Source organism: Neovison vison, chromosome 14 (genome assembly GCF_020171115.1).
Source record: "Neovison vison isolate M4711 chromosome 14, ASM_NN_V1, whole genome shotgun sequence".
NCBI classification, from domain to species: Eukaryota; Metazoa; Chordata; class Mammalia; order Carnivora; family Mustelidae; genus Neogale; species Neogale vison.
The window spans coordinates 38,766,964-38,786,747 of NC_058104.1; the positions used below are offsets into that span (position 1 = coordinate 38,766,964).

Below are 19,784 nucleotides of genomic sequence, written 5' to 3' on the forward strand. Positions count from 1 at the left end.
TATGAAGTGCCCTCATAGGTACTAGGAATGTACTAAGTACTAGGAATACAAAGGTGAACAAAACAGATGATTCTAATCTTATTGAGCCGGCCAGTGTAAAAATAAACGAAATAAATGTTAATTTCAAACTTTGGTAGGGGTTATGTAAGAAACCATGAGATACAAGGATGTAAAGTAAAGTAGTTTAATATTTATTCATGTCCTTAACACGTTCCTGGGAAATCTCCCCTAAAAGTGCAATTTCTGAGTCTACGGATCTGCTTGTTTTAATTTAAAATTTTTTTCAAATAGACTTTATAATTTGGAGCCGTTTGAGGTCTAAAAAAAGTTTTTTTTAATTATGTTACAGAGGTTTGGGGGAATGAGAGAGGATGCTGACAACACGAGGGCCCTAGCGTGTTCCAACGTTTAGCGGGCCAGTCGGGCGTAGGTGATGCAAAGTAAAAACTACATATCCCAAGGAGCAGCGCGGCGCGTCACAGAGCAAGTACGGCGCGTGCGTGGAGGGGTTCGCGCTGCGACTGGCTCATAGAAGGAAAAAGGCGTGTGCGGGTCTCGACGTGCCGCGAATCTTCGAACGCAAGCGCGTTATGATCGCCAGACTTTGAAAAAGGGTTCGAGGGGCACGCCTGCGCCTGCCCTCGTAATTGCGAGTGCGACGTGCCCATTCCGCCGTTGGCTTGTCAGGTGGGGATGGGTCGCGGTCTGGGGCCCCCGGGGGATGGGGGGGAGCGGAGGGCCGGGGGTCCCCGCCCCCTCCTCACTCCCCTCCCCCGCCCGCACGTTCCCATTCCCGAGCCTCCCTGAGGCGGCTCTCGAGGGGCGGTGCGCACGCGCCCTGGGCGGGGAGAGGCGGGGCTTGGGGAAAGGGAGGGCTCGCGCCGGCGGTGTTTGGATCTGCGCGTGCGCGGGCCGACTGGGCGAGGAGGGGAAGCGGGCGAGCGCGGAGCGGGGCGGGGCGCGCCGGCGGCGGAGGCGGGGTTCTGGGCGCAGGCGCGGGAGGACGGTGCGGAGGACAGGCACCTGTTAAGGAGGTCACCACTCGGCCTGCAGAGACTTCCAGTGGCCTCCTCGTCTCTCTGCGCCGGTGTGCAGCGCGAGGTCCAGCTCTGAACCCGACCCCATCTAGCCCCCGACTCCACTCGAGATAGCGCTTGGGTTGAAACTCCCAGCGGCCCCTCGGTCGCCACACCCAGTGTCCGTTCGCTCTTGCTCCGCGGCGGTGCTCGGTGCGGTCATCACTGCCCTGGCCTGGGGGCACGTCTCTCATCGGGTTTGGGGAACATTCTGCTCTTTTCGCCTCAGCTCTCTGGTTTCTCTTTTGCTAAGTATAAATCCCGTCTGGGGCGCTCTCAGATTCCCGTCTTCCACCCAAAGCTCTACCCTGAACCCCAGACTGCGGTCTCTCTCAAAATGTCAGATCGGGGGCGCCTGGGTGGCTCAGTGGGGTAAGCCGCTGCCTTCGGCTCAGGTCATGATCTCGGGGTCCTGGGATCGAGTCCCGCATCGGGCTCTCTGCTCAGCGGGGAGCCTGCTTCCTCCTTTCTCTCTGTCTGCTTCTCTGCATATTTGTGATCTCTGTCAAATAAATAAATAAAATCTTAAAAAAAAAAATAAAAAATGTCAAATCGGTATCTCAGAGACGTCCAGAACGGAAATTCTGAGTCTTAGCCCCTCAGGCTCCTTCACCTTCCCCAGTCTCCCCATTCTTCCACTTGCTTAGGCCAAACGCTGAGTTCTTCTTGGTGGGTTTTGCCCCCGCGCCCCTTTCCTTTTAGTACCTATTTGCCCTTGAGGCTTTGAAGTTTCACTGCTGGCCCTCACGCTCTCAAAGAGATACTTTGTCAAAAGGATTTCTCTTTGGCGCTTGGTCCTGATTGCCTGAGAATTTGTGTTTTCAGTTTTTCAGTATTCCCTGTCATCGTTTATTCACATTTATCCATGCACCTATTGTGTTCTCCATGTTCCTTTAAGAGTGTTTACTTCACTGACTAGATGGAAGTATTTGTTTAAAGTTTGTGTTCCTTTCTGGACTGAATTCTGTAAGCAAGGCAGGGACACTTTTTTGTCATTCACTGTTGTCCATTTCTTTTTTTTTTTTTTTAATTTTTTTTAAAAAGATTTTATTTATTTGACAGAGAGACAGAGAGGGAACACAAGCAGGGGGAGTGGAAGAGGGAGAAGCAGGCGCCTCGCCGAGCAGGGCGCCCAATGCAGGGACCCCGGGATCATGACCTGAGCTGAAGGCAGACACTTCAGGACTGAGCCACCCAGACGCCCCACTGTTGTCTATTTCTCATGCCTGTCGCACAGTAGGTATTTGACAAATACTACTGAGGGAATGAATTTATAGAGAAGTACCTCTTCTCTGTAAATGGGGAGTAGACTGTCCCCCTTAGAGTCTAATAGCTAATTGGGGTGCCTGGGTGGCTCTGTCGGTTAAGCATCCAACTCTTGATCTCAGCTCAGGTCTTCATCTTGGGGTCATAAGTTCGGGCCTCGCATTTTGGGGTCATGAGTTCAGGCCCCACATCTGGCCCACATTGGACTTCATGCTGTGTTGGGCTCCATGCCGGGCATGGAGCTTGCTTTAAAAAAAAAAAAAAAAAAAAAAAGCAACTCTTTTTTTTTTTTTTCTGAGGTTCGAGTGAAGGTATTGAATAGCCCAGCTCCAGAATTGTTGAAAGACTATTTTAAGAGATATTCAGGGGGCGCCTGGGTGGCTCAGTGGGTTAAGCCTCTGCCTTCAGCTCAGGTCGTGATCTCAGGGTCCTGGGATCGAGTCCCACATCGGGCTCTCTGCTCGGCAGGGAGCCTGCTTCCCTCTCTCTCTCTCTGCCTGCCTCTCCATCTACTTGTGATCTCTCTCTGTCAAATAAATAAATAAAATCTTTAAAAAAAAAAAAAAGAGATATTCAGGATTAAGTTTGGTTCAGTGATCTATTCTGAAGACTTAGTAGGTGCCAGGCCCTGTGCTAGTTGTGGGGAATATGAAAGAGGAATACAACTGCATGGCAGTCTTCTAAGAGCTCATGGTCTCCAGGAGAGACGGGTAAGTGAAACGGTCACTCGGCGTGTATGTGACCAGTGCAGGAACAGGAGTTTGACCACTGTGCTTTGGAAGATTTGACTGCCATTGGCATCAGGGCAGATCAGTGGGGCGTGCGGCAGCCCGATCCCCCTGCCATACTTTCCTGGCTCTGAGCAGCTCTGTTCTTTGACGCGAGTCTGCCGTTCCCATGTGACTGGAAGCATTCCGTTCTGTGCATGCTGTGGTGTGAAGAAGGCTGGCAAGCGCCACTGTAGAAGTGTTAGCTTTGCTGCTAGTTGATTGGACCCTGAAAGATGAGCAAATTTGAGACCCAGGGGAGACGGGGAAGGATCAGAGAGCATTTCAGGCAGGCAGGACAGAAGCACAAAAGTGTGCTTGTTTGGAATGCGGGTACTGGAATTGCTCACTGTGGTTATCGTGTGCTGTTGCTGTTTGAGAGGGCCGGGCTGTCTGAGACCCGAAGAAGGGCCTTGGCAGTGTTTTGTAGGGGCGCCTGGCTGGCTCAGGGGAGCATGTGGCTCATGATCTTGGGGTCATGAGTTCAAGCCCCATGTTGGGTGTAAAGATTGCTTAAATTTAACTTCAAAAAAACCCACAAAACTTAAAAAAAAAAGAAAAGGTGGTCTGTAAACCACAGTGTTTGTTTCATAATCAGCTGGTCCAGCTGTGGGCACCCCAGTCTCGGGGGGTCGGTCCATCAGCATCTGTCAGCAGCAGCTTTAGTGACCCAACCTTCTGGAGCTGGAAATGGGGACATGTAGTAAGTCACAAGCCTTTTGAACCCCTAGTTCTGAAATTGTGTACAAAGAGCCTTACAAAGATTTTATTTTATTTTATTTTATTAGCCAACCAATATACAGCCTTCATTTTTTTTTAAAGATTTTATTTATTTATTTGACACAGAGAGAGAGAGAGATCACAAGCAGGCAGAGAGGCAGGCAGAGAGAGGAGGAAGCAGGCTCCCCGCTGAGCAGAGAGCCTGATGCGGGGCTTGATCCCAGGACCCTGGGATCATGACCTGAGCTGAAGGCAGAGGCTTAACCCACTGAACCACCCAGGTGCCCCTGCAGCCTTCATTTTTAACATAATTTTGTACATCTGGAGTATGAGAGTAATCCTCTTACAAATGGAACTGATTGCTCGGATGAACGACGACAAAACCAAACTGGTACTTCATGGGAATCCACAGGAGTTTAAGCTTCAGGTCCAGCCAAGAAGTTTGTCACAGTCTCTTTCAGCTCAGCATCTGACCGTTCTGAGATCTTTCCATCCGTCCTTCTGTGCCCAACAGGGCTTGGTGCTGGCTGATGACACGAGCCAGGAAAGCGTGCTCGAATTTTGTGATCTTGCCGGGCTTCAGTTTATCAGATACCCTCTTCCACCGGCATAAATAACAGCCACTTGTTCTTCGGCAGCTGTGGAAGAAGACTGACCTTGCTTCAGCAACTCAGTCGGTTGCATGCCGGGACTCAAGAGTTGTTAAGTGGCAACATCAAGGTCAGAACTGAACTGGCCAAAGGCAGCAACCTCACGATACTGAGCCAATTCCAGCTTCGTGGTGCCTGCCACCTGCTTCATGGCCCTGGTTTGGGCAGCAGATCCCACACGGGACACAGACAAGTCAGCGATAATGGCAGGGAGGATTCCTCTGTAGAACAGCTAACTCTTGTTTCCAAGAAGATCTGTCCGTCAGTGGTGGAAATGACGTCTGGTGGAAATAAGTAGACACATCGCCAGCTCGTGTTTCTGTGACTGGGGAAGCAGTCAAGGAGCCACCACCAAAGGAAGCCTTCGTTGTGGCTGCTTTCTCTAGCAGACGGTAGTGTAGGTGGGACACACGGGGTCCGCCTCCCGGACAGGGGCTGCGGAGCAGCAGAGACACCTGACGGTAAGTGACAGCCTGTTTGCCGTCCTATCTAAAATACTCTCCCGTAGAACCACCAGCAGAAGGAGCCAGGTGCTGCAGTGGAGCAGCGTCAGGAGAGTGGCTGAAGCCACGGCGGTGTACCTCTCGGCCTTTGCATCTGGAGGTCTCATGGCCGGCTGAGCACCAGTGGGCCCCCTCCGACCAACGCAGTGTAGATACTGTGTAGCTTCTGCACTTCATCGGTTCCGTTGTTGGAGCATTTCTGGTTAATGATTGCATCCAAAGCAGTTGGTGTTTTGCCGGTCTGGGTCCCCTGTACGCTGCTCACGCTGACCACGACCAGCTGGCAACAAGCTCTCTGCAGCCTTCATGCGCGTCTACATTGGTTTGCACACAGAGATTCAAAGAATGATCCCAGGGCCTTTCGGGCCAACTCCCCCATGGGTCTGGGAACCAACTGGACCTTTTCCATCAGTGGCATTACCAAGGGCATCTACAGCACGGCCCAGTAACTCCTCACCAAGCGGAACGTCCCCGGTGGTGCCTGTTCTCTTCATGATACCGCCTTCCTCAATTAGTTTATCATTTCCAAACACGGCAGTACCCCCACCGTCAGCTTCCAAGTTCAGAGACATACCCTGTAAACCTGAAGAAAACTCTACCATTCCCTGTGCCTGAACATTTCTCAGCACACGTACACGGGCTCTGCCATCATCAGTGCTCAGGACATGGCCAGCCTCTTCAAGGTCAACAGAGGTACCAGCTCCAGGAATACGCTCTTCCAGGACAGAGGACACTTCAGCAGGGCCGTCTTCTGAGACGGGTGTAAGAGGCATGGAGGTTCCTTGCAGCAGTGAAGGGTGATCCCCAAGCATTTTTGGGGAACAGCCCGGCCCGCCGAGGGAGGGCACAGGCCATGGCTGTGGCGACACGCACAGACAGCATCTTCTCAGCTTCTCCTCCGGGCGGGTGGCGAGTTGGGGAGGGGCTCACTCTGCAGCCACAGCCTCCGGACTGACTGCCTTACAGAGACTTTCAATGAATCTTCTATAGAATTTTGCTGTATCGTCTGCACTGAAACAAAATACCCAATTTACATCGCTCCAGGATTTGTGGTCTCTGTATCCATGTAGTAGAAGCCAGTGTGTGGAACATCGAACCAATGGGGTTTGGATGTTGATCTTAAGGCTGTTTGAGCCTTAAGACTTAGGTGCTAGAGTCAGATCTGGATTTGAGTCCTGCCTCTACCACTTACGACTTGTGTGACCTCCGTAAAGGCCCTGATTTCCCCAAGACTCTGCTTTCCACAGTGCTAAATGAGGAGTACAGCACTCACTCTGCGGGACCATTAGGAGAGTTAGGTGGGGTCGTCTACGTAGAAGTGCTTAGCGCATAGTAGGTATTCAGTAAGGAATAACTGTCCTGATCGCCTTTGTTTTTCTACCTCTTTTTATCAGGCACCACCAGGAATCACCATTGGAGGTTAAATGACAGTTTACGGTAGACGAAATGGTTCTACTTCTGTCACCTGTTTTGCTATTGAGTAAGCTGAGCTTGTTACAAGGCCTGGAATTGGGAGGGAGAGCACAGATTTTAGTTTGCAGGTTTGCAGTTACCTGTATTTTCCAAGTTACCCCGCATAATTTAACCAACCTGAACTTGTTTCCCCAGTTATAAAGAGGGTGTGCTTATGGGATTACTCTAAGGTTTCACTGAGAATCCCTTGTGTAGGCTCTGGTCTGGAAGCATGGTAGGTATTAGGGGAAAGAAAAGAGCATCTCCTTAACTTTTTTCAAACCCGTTGATGAATGGAGGTTGTTGTGATGGTGGCCAGATCGAGAGTATGGGATCTTAGTGCAGGGTCTTAGAAGCCTGCCTTCCCTTTGGTTCAGAACAAAGCGCTTACCGTCTTAAGCTCTGTAGGATTATTGTTAGAGAGGTTTAAGTATAGCCTGTTTGGATTTGTTTGAATGAGGCCTTGGCTTCTAGAGAAGGGCTAGAGAGCAGATCTGGACCGGATAGGTAACAATTAATACGTCCTTTGTCCCTAGGATTACCTATCAGACTTCCCAGTTGCAGTGAACAGAAAGTGAGCCCAAACCAGTCCAAGCAGAAGAGGAGTGTCTGTTAGACTCTAACTGAAAAGTCCTGGGTCGGCCAGCTTCAGGCACGGTTATATCCAGAAACCAAACTGACGTCCCCAGGGTTTTTTATGTATTTCAGCGCTGTTTCTCTTCACGTTGGTTTCTCTCTTTGGCAGGCAAAAGCCTCCATCATTTCCAGCCTTCCCTGCTACTCTCTTAGCAACCAACTGAAAGAGTGTCTCCCTCTGCAGGTCGATGGCTCCTAGCCAGAGATTTTAAGTTGATTTGGACCAGACTTGGGTCGCATACGTCTTCTGAGCCAGTCACATTGGTCAGGAGAATGGAATACTCCCACCTTTGGAGCCAAGGGGAGGGACAGTTTCCCAAAGAGAAATTGGAGTCCTGTTACCAAAACAGAGCAAAGGTGATGGGAGAATGCTCAGAGGTCCTGCAAACAATGGTTATAGACTGCGCGCCCACACGTACAAAACCAGACGACAGCCCCTAACTGGTTAAGTGCAGCAGGAGTGGTACCCAGAAGCCAAGGTGGCCCCGGTGCGTCTCGTTTGTTGTTTTTCATGCCTTTTCACTAATAAAGACTCACCTTGGAAACGAGATAGCTATGCAGAAGGAATTCCAGATTTTTTAAAGATTTTATTTATTTATTTGACAGAGAGAGACACAATGAAAGAGGGAACAGAAGCAGGGTTAGAGCGGGAGGGAGAAGCAGGCTTCCCACTGAGCAGGGAGCCCAATGTGGGGCTCGATCCAAGGAGCCTGGGATCGTGACCTGAGCCGAAGGCACATGCTTAACGACTGAGCCACCCAGGCGCCCCCCAGATTCTTGATGTGAAAGTCACTTTACCTAAATGTCTCATCAGCTGATGAATGCAAAAACAAAATGAGGTCTGTCCGTACACAGGAGATCAGCTGTAAAAGGAGCGAAATACACACGGACGGGACGGACGAACCTTGGAGATACTGTGCTCAGTGAAGGAAGCCAAGTCTCTGCAGGCCACGTGCTGTGTGACTCTATTTCTAAGGAAGTGTCTAGAAAGGACAGTTGTGTGAACAGTTGCCCATGGCTGAGGGTAGGAGGGACTGGGGGTAGGGGCGGTGACTGCCGTTGGCTACAGATGTGGGGAGGTCTTGAAGATACCCTAAAATCAGGCGGCGGTGATGGTTGCACAACCTTGTGACTCTGCTACAAAGCCACGGACTTGAACATGAAGGAAGCCAAGTAAGGGCGTGGGAAGGCAGCCCCTTCAACCTCATCGGTCGCCGGAGAGGTCTAGATTGAAACCACGGTGAGAATCCGCTTCCTGCCAGCCCGGACGGCCGGAAATGGTTTTAGATGCGATGAAGATGGCCGCGCTGTGCACGGCGAGGACGGCGAGCGTCTGGGACTTCGTTTGCTGCTGCGGGAGGGGATCTGCTCCCCCTTCGGCGGGGAAGAGTCTGGTGGGGTACTTCCTCGGAAAATCACACCCCCAGCTCAGGCCCAGGGGCTTAAGAAAAACGAACGTTAGGTCTAAAAAAACCACTCCTGGTAGTTTTATTCACGGTGGCCCCAAGCTGGGAAGAGCCCAGGTGCGCTCAGGACAGAGCCGGCCAGACAGACGGGTTTGTTCGGATGTGCGAGGGAGAACACCGTGTTGCTCGGCGGTAGGAAAGGACAAACTCCTGACACACACCGCACGTTCAGAGGGTCCGTGCGCTAAAGCATGTGGGTGGCATGATTACATTTCCTCGTTTTTTAGAAGATTTTAATTAGTTTATGTAGAGAGAAGGCGTGTGCGAGCGGGGGGAGGGGCAGAGGGGGAGGGAATCCCGAGCTGGCCCCGTGCGACTCTTTGCACCGCGGAGCCCCGCTCGGGGCTCAGTCTCACGACCTTGAGATCACGACTTGAGCAGAAATCAGGAGTCCGTTGTTCCACCAGCTGAGCCACTCGGGGGCCCCGTGATTACACTTCTATGAAGTTCCAGAATGGGGGGAAGTCATCTGTAGTGAGAAATGTCAGAATGGTGGTTCCTCTGTGGGTAGGACCGGACGGCGCGGCTCCTCGGTCAGTGCTGAGAAGAGAGGGCCAGGAGCCCAAAGTTCGCAGTGCTGGGCCTTGCCTCAGAGTTTGTAAGGAAGCCGGAAACCTGTCAGAGTTTGCCCAGCCTCTCGAGGTTGGGAATCCTGATGGGGTCAGCCGGGGCGGGAAGCCACTGCCTCCCAGCTCGGAGCTCTGGCCTTTCCATGCTGTACGGTCCCGTGCCCGCTGCTGTGTTCCCATCGGCTTGGCCTTGGCTATGTTTTCTGGGGGAAATCAAGCTCAGGGCGCATCTGGAGATAGTTTGTCGTAAAACCGTGACGTGAGATGGTTCTCCCAGGCAAGGCTCTGCCCAGCAGGCAGGAGGGCACTCCCCAGCGGTGCGGACTCTGTGTGGCCCTTCCGCGTGGCTGCCCTCGGGCTCGGGAGTGATGCCTCCGTGTTTTCCTCTCCCGGGGCCTTAGGCTGCTCCACTTAGCACTTAGCACAGTCGCCGCTTTTTCCTGGCAGTTCCCTGACCCCCCCCGATTCCCAGACAAGGAGGGGGTGCAGCTCCCGTTCACCCAGCGTGTCCGTGGTGGCAGGCGCCGCCCGGGCTGCCATATGTTGTTGCTCGTCGGGCGGCGCTCTGGTTCTTCCTGATGCCGGGAAGGCTCAGGTGCTCCCCACGAGTGAGTCTGTGGCCTGGTGAGAGCTTCGCGGCTGTTCTGCCCCTGGTCCCCTTCTTGGAAGGCCCCTCAAGGACGCACCATCAGTTCGTTTGTCTGTTGGCGGTTTGGCCAGTGGTGGATTTTGTATTTTTCTAGAACTCCGTAATTCTCTGGGTGCTGGACGTGCCGTCCGCCCCCTCCTGTGTTTGCCAGAGTGGTGTCTGACAGGCAGCTGCCCAGCGCTCTGCGTGCCAGGCCTCGTCCGGGTACCAAGACACGAAGATGCCTGCGACTCTGTTCTTGCGCTTCGGGGGCCGGGAGTGTGAGAAGCGGGCTCCGCGCAAGCAGAAACCCGGGGGACCGGCGCGGACGCGTGCGGGTGCCGCTCCGTCGCGTGTGCAGAGAGGGGCGCGGAGGGAAGATCATTTCAGGTCGCTGGGACTTGCTTTAATGATTCTTTAATGTGGTTACACCATTTTTTCCCCTGCCAGATTAGGAAAGAGGCCAGAGTGCTCTGGGCAGCCGGGGAGTTCTGACTCCGGAGTGGTTTAGGAGGGCCCCCAGCAAGAGGGGGCCGTGAGCAGGAAGAACCTGCCGGCATTTATCTGGTAGGTTTGGGGGAGCGGACACCCAGGGAGTGGAACGGCTTCTCGGTCCACTTGCTGAGTTGGTGGCCAGGTCGTTCCAGGGCAAGCAGTGGTTTTTTGTCAAATCATGAGCTGAGATTTTCTTGGGCCGGCGCCCCTCCAGATTGCTGTCACCCACGTCCACACTTCTCCGTGTTTCACGCCGCTGGGCAATGCGGGGAGATGAGAGCCTTTTAAAAACCATCGGTCACCGTTCGTACTGAGGGGGTCCCGGTAACTGGTGTAGGGCCGAGTGTCCGAGGCTGCGGGTCTCCGGAAACGCGGCCGCCTCCCCCCTGCGGCCTGCTGTGGTGTCTGCTCTACTCCCTCCGCTCCAGACCGCGTGGGTCCACTTTTCCGGCCAGCGCTGCGCGTCTGCCTCCGGCTCTCAGGTCTGTGTGTCTGTCTGTGCATCTTCCATTTGCAGAAGGTTCGAGGAGATAACACGCTTTTTTTCTCCTCCTGTGTATCCATGGGATACCTCTGGAGAAATACCCAAGAAACATTGCTGGTGGTTTCCAGGGCTGGGAGATTTCATTGTACTTGAATTTTTTTATTTTGTGCATATGTTTTGTATATATGTATACATTAAAAATTTTTTTAAAGAGAAACAGGCTTTGTGACCAACCATGATGAGGTGCAGAAATGGGATGATACTGTGATAATGTGAGGAGAGCCCCAGCTAAGAGAGGGACAGGTGTGGTGGAAGGGAGGGGCTGGCTTTGAGAGAAATTTTTGAGGCAAAATCCCTAGAATTTGAAGAGAGCAGATAAAGGGAGGTGGGGTTGTAGATGGTCAAGGAGGAGGCATGGAGGACTCTGGGATTTGCAGCTGGGAAGCTAGCCGGACAGCGGTAGATGCCGTCAGCCCCCGTCTAGAAGACAGGGCAGAGCAGGAAGTAGGTGGTGTCTTGAGGGGCATCTGGCTTGAGCCTCAGGTGGCAGCTGGAAATGTGAGCTGGGAACCTTGGGGAGAGGTCAGGGCTGATGATCTCCATTTGGAGGTTTCAGAATATGGGGCCTTACAGCCGATAAGATGCCCAGGGAGTGGGTTAGAGACAGAGAAGGCTTCCTGGGGTGATGGTCCTTTGGGGCGGAGGAGGGAGCAGCAGAAAGACTGTGCAGGGTGGTTGGAGAAGCGGGGGGGGACCGGAGGCCTGGAAATCCAGAGAGCAGAGCTTTGAGAAGCAGCGAGTGGTCAGGTACTTCGTGCAGTGGAAAGGTCCAAGAGGGGCCAAGAGATCACGGAGGACTGAGGTGGAGCCGCGCCGCGGTGGCTTGAGCGGTGAGCAGCAGGGGCAGTGCACAGGGTGGGTACCCCATGCCAGCCCCGAGCTAGGGAGACGGGGCCGTGAGCCCCACCCTCAGAGACAGACCAGCTGGGGAGGAGACAAAAACACACGAAGAGAATTTTAATAGGATTTGGTTGGCACTGTGCGAGGTGCACAGGATGGTACATAGAGAAAGGGGACGTAACTCAGGCTAGGAGCCTGGGGGTGGGGCTGGAGGCCCTGGGGCTCTGACCGTGGCTGGTGGAAGGAGATGACTGGGTAGGGAAGCTGCGTCTTAGAGACTAAGTCGTGAAATCATGCAGATTTCGGGGTGTCCTGCTTGCAGGAAGGGTATCCCAGGTAGAGGGAACAGCATGGGGCTGGGAATGGCTGGCCCAGGAAGTGTGAGGCAGGCAGTGGTGAGGTGAGATGGTGGGGGCAGGGGGCCCGCGGGGTGCGGACAGAGGGGACGGGACGGAAGCCTCTTCCTCGAGTCAGTGTGGTGCGTGAGGGTCTTGGCTTCTCTCCAGGCAGGGGTTGAAAGCTTTGCGAGGGGGACATGACCACACTTTTCTTCTAGATGGGAGGTTTTAGGACCTCGCAGAGGGTGGATCTGACGGAGAGGAGAATGCAGAAGGGGGTGGGGAGGCCAGTGGTATGGGGGGGGTGTGTGTGTGAAGGCCAAGGAGGGGATGGTTTATGGGGCAGTAAGTCAGCAGGAGTGGTGACTGGTGAGACACAGGGAGACAGGCTTTGCTCCATGTTTCCAGCACAGGCGGCCAAATGGGTTAAAGACGCATCAACAGGGAAGGAGTGTGGGCTGGGCGGGGGTGGGGGGGTGGGGGGAGTCTGGTTTTGGACATCCTGTTTTTTTTTTGTTTTTTTTTGTTTTTTAAGTTCTATTGAGCTAAAAGTTCATGTACCGTATAATTCACCCATTCAAAGCACACGATTCATTGTTAGGTTTTTAAAAGTACATTCACAGACTTGTACAACCATCCATTATTTAACTCAAGAGTATATTCTGGACACATTGATTTAAAGTCTTTTTTAAACCGTAGACCGTTTCTAGCCTACAGAAGTAGAGAGGTTCACGTCAGGAGTGTCTCTGTCAAACGGGGATTTGAGGTCTTCTCCAGTAGAGCTGTATAGCTGGCATGAAAAGAAGATTCTGAATCTTGGGGGAGTCCTAGGGGCTGGTGGTGGATCTGGGAGTTGGTACCTCCTCACAGGAGCCAGGGAAAAGCTTGTATTTAACAACAAAGTTTGGAGTCATTGATGCGGAAAATTCAAAATGGACCTCATGGCAGGGGTGGGGTAGGGGGTCTGGGCAGGAGAGAGATCTTGTGTGAAGTATAAACAATTACAAAGTTCCTGCCAGGTCCTTAAGACCTGGCCGTGGTGCTTACTGATGTCAGGGGATTGTTGATAAAAGCGGAGGCATGTGCTTGTGCCCAAGGAGCTTCCCGTCTGGCCAGTTTTTAAAGGAAGAGTCCAGTAAGAGACAAGTTTGGTTTGGGGGGGACGGTTCAGCAGAGTAGGAACCTGGGACTTCAGCTAGCTGGACCCAGACCCAGGTCTGAGGGCAGTAGCAAACACACTGAGAAGGTTCGAAATGTCCGACAGAATCCCTGGGAAGGATAACCAGTTTGCGTGACCGCACTGTGGGCGCGCCTGCTGCCGGTGTTAGTGACGCTGTGAGGTACAGTCCCCCCACCCCACCCCGGGGCCCAGCTGGGGGCTTGCCTTGGTTTTACTCTGCAGGGGTGTGGGCAGGTGGAAGGCAAGTGGCTCCGTCTGGGATTCCTGCTTCAGTTAGCTGGAGAGAGAACAGCCCTCTTGCGCGCTAAGCCATCCCCTCTGGGATCTTGCTGCTGAGCTCCGGGGTGGTCTTTCTTCCTTCCTGTTTTCTCGCTCAGCGGATCAGCTCCTAGACTTCAGCAATGACCTTCCTGCTGATCATTTCTCAAGTTTGTACACTTCTCATCTGTAAACTCAAGACCCATTATTTCATGCGGTTCTAGCTAATGCAACTAGACTCTTTTTTTAAGGGACACGTTCTTCTGTAGACGGAAGTGTCTTGCTGTGCTGGTGGAAACAGTGTCGCGTGTGTGAGAAAGTGGGTCTGCGTCCCCAGCAGAGAAAAACAGATAGGTTGGACAGTTTAAACATTTAAAAATGTGTTTCAGAGGACAAAATTCAATTATAAAAAGACGAATAACTCCATAAAAACGGGCAAAGGACAGTTGTACAAAGAAAACATGTAAAAACATGTTCACCATCATTAGCCGAGAGTTAACATCTCATAGCCCTAACTAGGGCAACTGGCCAGAGAAAGACAGTCACACGCGTTGGTGCAGACACAGAGCTGCCGGACCCCCGTGTGTCGCTGATGGGAACGTAAGGTGGTGCAGCTGCCTCAGAAACAGTCTGCCAGCTCCTTGTAGGGTTAAAGAGTGACCACAGGACCCAGCAATTCCACTCCCAGGTATGGACCCAGAAAACGAAAACATGTCCATGGAAAAACTTGTCCACAAGTGTCCATAATAGCATCTTTCTTCTTCTTCTTTTTAAAGTATTTTATGTTAAAATAATCTTTAGATCCAATGTGGGGCTCGAACCGATAACCCTGAGATCAGGAGTCAGCCAGGCACCCCCTCATAACAGCCTTATTTTCAGTAGCCAAAAAGTGAACACAACCCAAAGAGCCATTGGTTGACGGATTAATATATAAAATGTGGCATATGCAACCAAAAGAATATTATTCCAGGGGCGCCTGGGTGGCTCAGTGGGTTAAGCCGCTGCCTTCGGCTCAGGTCATGATCTCAGGGTCCTGGGATCGAGTCCCGCATCAGGCTCTCTGCTCAGCAGGGAGCCTGCTTCCTCCTCTCTCTCTGCCTGCCTCTCTGCCTACTTGTGATCTGTCTCTGTCAAATAAATAAATAAAATCTTTAAAAAAAAAAAAAAAAAAGAATATTATTCCAGAATGGGCCAATCTATAGAAACAGAAAGTGAATTAGTATTTGCATAAGACTAAGGGATGCGGGTGGGGAGGGGCATCTGTCTAACATTAATTAACTTCAGACTTGGGTTCTGGGTATTTGATCTACTACGGAGTCTGTTGTGTGTGGCTTTTACGTAGCATAAGGTCAAGGTTCATCTGTGTCTAGCACAGATCAGTACTTCATTCCTTTCATTGCTGAGTAATACATTCCTTTGTGTGAATAAAACCGGTCCTTATCCATCTGCGTTTCTCCACACCCTCCTGGATACTTGTTATTATGTCTCTTTTCGGTTTTAGCCATCCTGGTGAGAGGGAAGTGATACCTCCTGGTGGTTTTGATTTATATTTCCTTGATGGCTAGTGATATTAAGTATCTCTTCATGGGCTTCTTGTCCATTTGTATATATCTTCTTTGGAGAACTGTTTGTTCACATAATTTTTGTGTATGGCCTGAGGTTGGGGCCCAAATTCATTCTTTTACATATGGATATCTAGTTGTCCCGGCACCATTTGTCAAAAAGACGATTCTTCACCCACTAAGTTTACGTTAGCGCCCTGGTTGGAAATTAATTGGCTGTGACTGTGAGGGTTTATTTCTGGTCTCTCGATTTTGTTTCATGGATCTTTAGGTCTATCCTTCTGCCATTATCTTACTGTCTTGAGTACTGTAGCTTTGTGTAGTGTGTTTTGTGGTTGGGAAAACTTCATTTTCCAGATTGTTTTGTCTCTTCTGGATGCCTTGAATTATCATATGAATTTTAGGATGAGCTTGTTAATTTCTGCAAAGAAGCCAGCTGAAATTGCATTGAAAATGATGAGGGATAGAGGTGCCTGGGTGTCTCAGTCAGTTGGGCATCTGCCTTCTTCTCTGTTGTGGTGTCTGGTTGGGGTGTCCGGGTCGTGGGATGGAGCCCAGAGCCCCACATCAGGCTCCCTGCTCAGTGGGGAGTCTGCTTTTCCCTTGGCCTCTGTCCCTCCCCCTGCTCCTGCATATGCTCTCTCTCTCTCTCCCTCAAACAAATAAAAGAAAGGAAGAAAATGATGGGGGACAGAAGCAGGAAAATGTTTACCCTTAGCCGGGAAGGCTGACCTAAAGCCTGCAGAGTTATGATGCGGATCAAATGCCAGCTGGTTGCTCTGGTCTCTAACGGCCTCGTGACTGCCCATGTATCTCACCAATAATTAATATCGAACTGAATGATAAATACCAGAGGAAACTTGCAAAAGTCGTTTCAGAAACTCAAAGAAACTTTTGTAATCTGACACTCCCTGCATGCCTCCTTCCCTTTGACTGCTGAGTCTATAACCACCGGCCTCACAGCCCAAGTGCCTGTGCCGTTCTTGCTGCCCGGGGTCCTGTCCCCGTGCTACGGGTCCTGTCCCCGTGCTACTTAAATAAACTCACTGAGTCGCACTGTCACCGGTTCTTTCTTGACTGTTGCATTCAACACCCCTGCGTAAGTTTTGGTGGCCTATACAGGGACAACGCCAAAAGGAATTTGGGAGAATTAGTACGGCTGGTAAGTCTTCTTCATCCCCGGTCTTTGTTACCTGTTCTTTTTCGGAGATGTCTAAATAGTATGACCCCTTGGAATGTGCCTTGTCCAAGTGCTCAGGAGACAAACTCCTTCCTGTGGCTACACCCCGGGGAGGGACAAACGCCTGCCACCCGGCTGGACGCTAGTACCTTGGCTGTAACAGCGCTGGGCTCAGGCTCTGCCTGTTTCCCCCATTCTTTCAATACTCGTATTCCTCTCGGGCCCAGGATGGCCACACATGTCCTCAGGACGGCTGCCGATCTTGACTCTCAGACGAGGTTCCCTCCTAAATAACCCGGTGTGACCCCTCCGTGAACATAAAACCCAACATACATCTGACCCCGTGCTTCCTGGAAGGGACCAGTGGGAGCTGTTACCCAGTTGAGGCCTTTGCCCAACAGGGCGCGACTCAATCTGAGCGCAGGACCCGGAATGCCAAACAGCCCACGGGTAAGGACAAATGAGGGACCTGAAGAAACAAAAGTATGGAACCCCTGTCTAATCCGGGCGATATTCGCAGAAGCTTTATCCACGATCCGGTCCCATGGGAGTGGGCACCACCCCAGAGGGCCTGTTCTGTATGTGCCCCGCCTTCTTTCCTGTCAGCAGGTTGCTGCCAAGATCCTGCCCACGCCTCCCTCTTTTTCCCATGTTACTTGTTGCCTCTTTGTTTGCTTCTTATTTTGTGCATTGGATCCGAATTGTGTCTTGAGAGGCCTGGTTGAACGTTGTCCAATGCCTTGTATGTGGGGACTTCTCCCTCATTCCTTCCGGGTTGGGGGCTCTCAGCGGCCAGTTTTCTGCGGTTAATCTGCCTCCAGACATGGACTCTCAGGAGCCTTCCCAAGCAGTGATAACACTCGTTGTGTTTTGAGGAGGTTCCCTGTATTCTCTGACTGCACGGGACTGCCTGTTTTCACTTTCTGTGGGTGGAAAGAAAATGCGCATCTGTTCTTCTGTCCAAGCTGATGAGCCTTAGGACCCAGAGTCCCCTTCTGTTTGGGCTTTTATCCACCTCTGTTCTTCTGCCTCCCCTTCCCTCTCCTGTTTCTGCACCACCCTAGGAGGAGCTTACATAACCAGCCCCTTAGACCTCTGTGCCTCTGGAACCATTGACTCTTGCCTCTTGGGTCCTTGCTGTGGAGGAGCAAAGAGCACCCCAAGCTGTTGCGCCATTCCAATCATAGTGTCTCCCCGATCAGGATGTAGGGGCCCAGGGTTCCCTTGGACTTAGGCCTCCCCCTTCAGCTCTCCCCACGCGTGCCCAAAACTGACAGTGGGGAACACATCTACTGACTCTCAGTGGGCACAGGGGCAATGTATTCTGTATTAATGCCGATTAAGGTTTGTTGGTTTAATTAAAACGGTCGTGTCTTTGGAGTTATCAGCGTGAAATGCAACTTTCACTTTACCAAGATTTACTGAAGGTCAGATAAGCTCGTGTTATCTTTGCTGCAATTTGTCCACAGAAGATGGGTTAAATTGGTAAATTTCACCATCTCCTAAAGCTTTCATGGGTCATTGTTTAAGAATGAGGAGGATGAGTGAGTAAAGACGAGGTTTTCTAGGTAGAAGCATCTGGGCGGCTCAGTCACTGAAGTGTCTGACGGTTGATCTCAGTCCAGATCTTGATCTCACCGTCATGAGTTCTAGCCTCACACTGGGCTCCACGCTGGACGTAGAGCCTACTCGGGGAAAAAAAAGAAAAAAGGTTTAAAGTTAGACTTTTAAATGGCTTTCAAAATCTTTGGAAACCTGAACCTTTAAAGTTTGCTGAGTTAAACAATTGGACTGAATTCATTGGTAATCCAAGTCTTCTCTCTAACAAAACAAAATACTAAAGCTTTGTTTACTGAACACAGGTTTGTGCTTCTGGCTGCTCGCAGAGAAGCTGACCAGAGTTGTTTTCCTTATCATTTCCATCAGCCTTCATTACATTTAACAGAATTTTAACTTAGAAACCTTAGTCTCCAGTGAAAATTAAGTAGTAACCAATTGTGAACTGTCTGCTAAACCAAAAAAATTTTTTAAAGATTTTATTTATTTATTTATTTGTCAGAGAGAGAGAGCAGGGGGCGCGGAGCGGCAGGCAGAGGGAGAAGCAGGCTCCGCACTGAGCAAGGATCCTGACGTGGGACTCGATCCCAGGATCCTAGGATCATGACTTGTGCCAAAGGCAGACGCTTAACTGACTGAGCCACGTACACGTCCCTACCCCAGAATTCTTTAGATTGGCAATTTATGAGTATAGTTCATAATTTCTAGAAACATGTTTTCCCCTAGCACAGTCTTTCAGTAAAGCAATAAAGCATGTTTACTGTATTTAGGAAAGTAGGAAATGTGTAAGGAAGGTATAAGAAATGAGAATATATTTTGTTGAGGGGAAAAAAAAAGTAATTTTGTCCCCAAATGGGATTGGTTATTTAGAGGAAAGGCTTATGATTAAATCTGAATGAAAAGAAAGTTGTGGAAGGTATGTGAAGGCAAATCTTTGAAAAGGGCTTTGTGTGGTGTCAGAATTAAGATTGAAGTAGGTTTTTTTTTTAAGATTTTATTTATTTGAGGGAGAAGGAGAAACACTCCCCACGGGGCTCAATCCCAGGACCCTGAAATCATGGCCTGAGCGAAAGTCAGACACTTAACTGACTGAGCCATCCAGGCGCTCCAAAATAAATGGATTTTAAAAGCACCTAGTGCTGGGGCGCCTGGGGGGCTCAGCTGTTAAGCGTCTGCCTTCCTCTCGGGTCCTGATGCCAAGGTCCTGGGATGGAGCCCCGCATCCGGCTCCCTGCTCGGCGGGAGGCTTGCTTCTGCCTCTCCCATTCCCCTTATTGGTGTACCTTCTCTCGCGGTGTCTCTGTCAAACAAATAAATAAAATCTTAAAAAAAAAAAAAAGTGCACTGCTATAAGATTGATATTCTGCTTTTCCCTCCATGAAAAAGACTGTTTTCTGAGATTGTTGTTTTACTCATGATAAGAAATTGTAAATAAAGGCTTATTCCTCGTTATGTGCCTGGAATACCAAAGCTTCTGTGTTTTTGTCTTTATCGGATCTTTGATGACTTAAGAAAGTTAAAAATTCTCACAAAAAAAAAAACTTCTCAATATTAAAAGAGCTAAGTTTTGCTACCTGTAGAACCATCTATAGATTCTTACTGCCAGCTGAGTTTAGTAAATCCTGAGTTTCAGAGTGATCTGTGATCCTACTGAGGCATGTACATCAAAGCTTCCCAAGATTCAAATTCTAAGTCCTTTTGACTCATTAGGCTGGTTGATGTGGTATGTTAAGTTATTTGGGAAGCACTGTGGAAAAAATGATAAACCTTGGGTTCTTTTGTTTGAGTAAATGCTGTTATAACTGTTGTAGAAATTCTATGAAATCATGTGAAATTCCTGGTCGTCACTTGACCCTCTGAGCTTTAACACACAGCGGCCACTAACAGCGTCTCTTCTGTTCAACACGTGCCCCCCTCCCCCCTGCCAGGCACCCCAGACACAATGGCCCTGGTGTCTGCTGATTCCCGCATCGCAGAACTTCTCACGGAGCTCCATCAACTGATCAAACAGACCCAGGTAAGGAGCCGCCAGCCGGGGAGGGCGTTTGCAAACTTTGGACATGCAGGGACCCAGGTGACCGATGGACCGGGAGGGGA

At 50.7% G+C, this 19,784-nt stretch overlaps 1 protein-coding gene and 1 pseudogene across 2 annotated transcripts in view; one reads left to right on the forward strand and one right to left on the reverse strand.

The window, feature by feature from the left end:
- Window positions 1–505: 505 nt before the first annotated feature.
- SGF29 (SAGA complex associated factor 29) overlaps window positions 506–19,784 on the forward strand; it is a 29,152-nt gene continuing 9,873 nt past the window's right edge. Inside the window, exons 1-3 of one of the 2 annotated variants that reach the window (XM_044232544.1) lie at window positions 506–687; window positions 16,358–16,580; window positions 19,616–19,704. In XM_044232544.1, coding sequence (XP_044088479.1) covers window positions 19,630–19,704 — 75 coding nt within the window. In that variant the 5' untranslated portion in view covers window positions 506–687; window positions 16,358–16,580; window positions 19,616–19,629. The remainder of the gene's footprint in view (window positions 688–16,357; window positions 16,581–19,615; window positions 19,705–19,784) is intronic. The other variant, XM_044232543.1, reaches the window with a different exon arrangement.
- On the reverse strand, window positions 4,091–5,873 carry LOC122895263 (annotated as a pseudogene).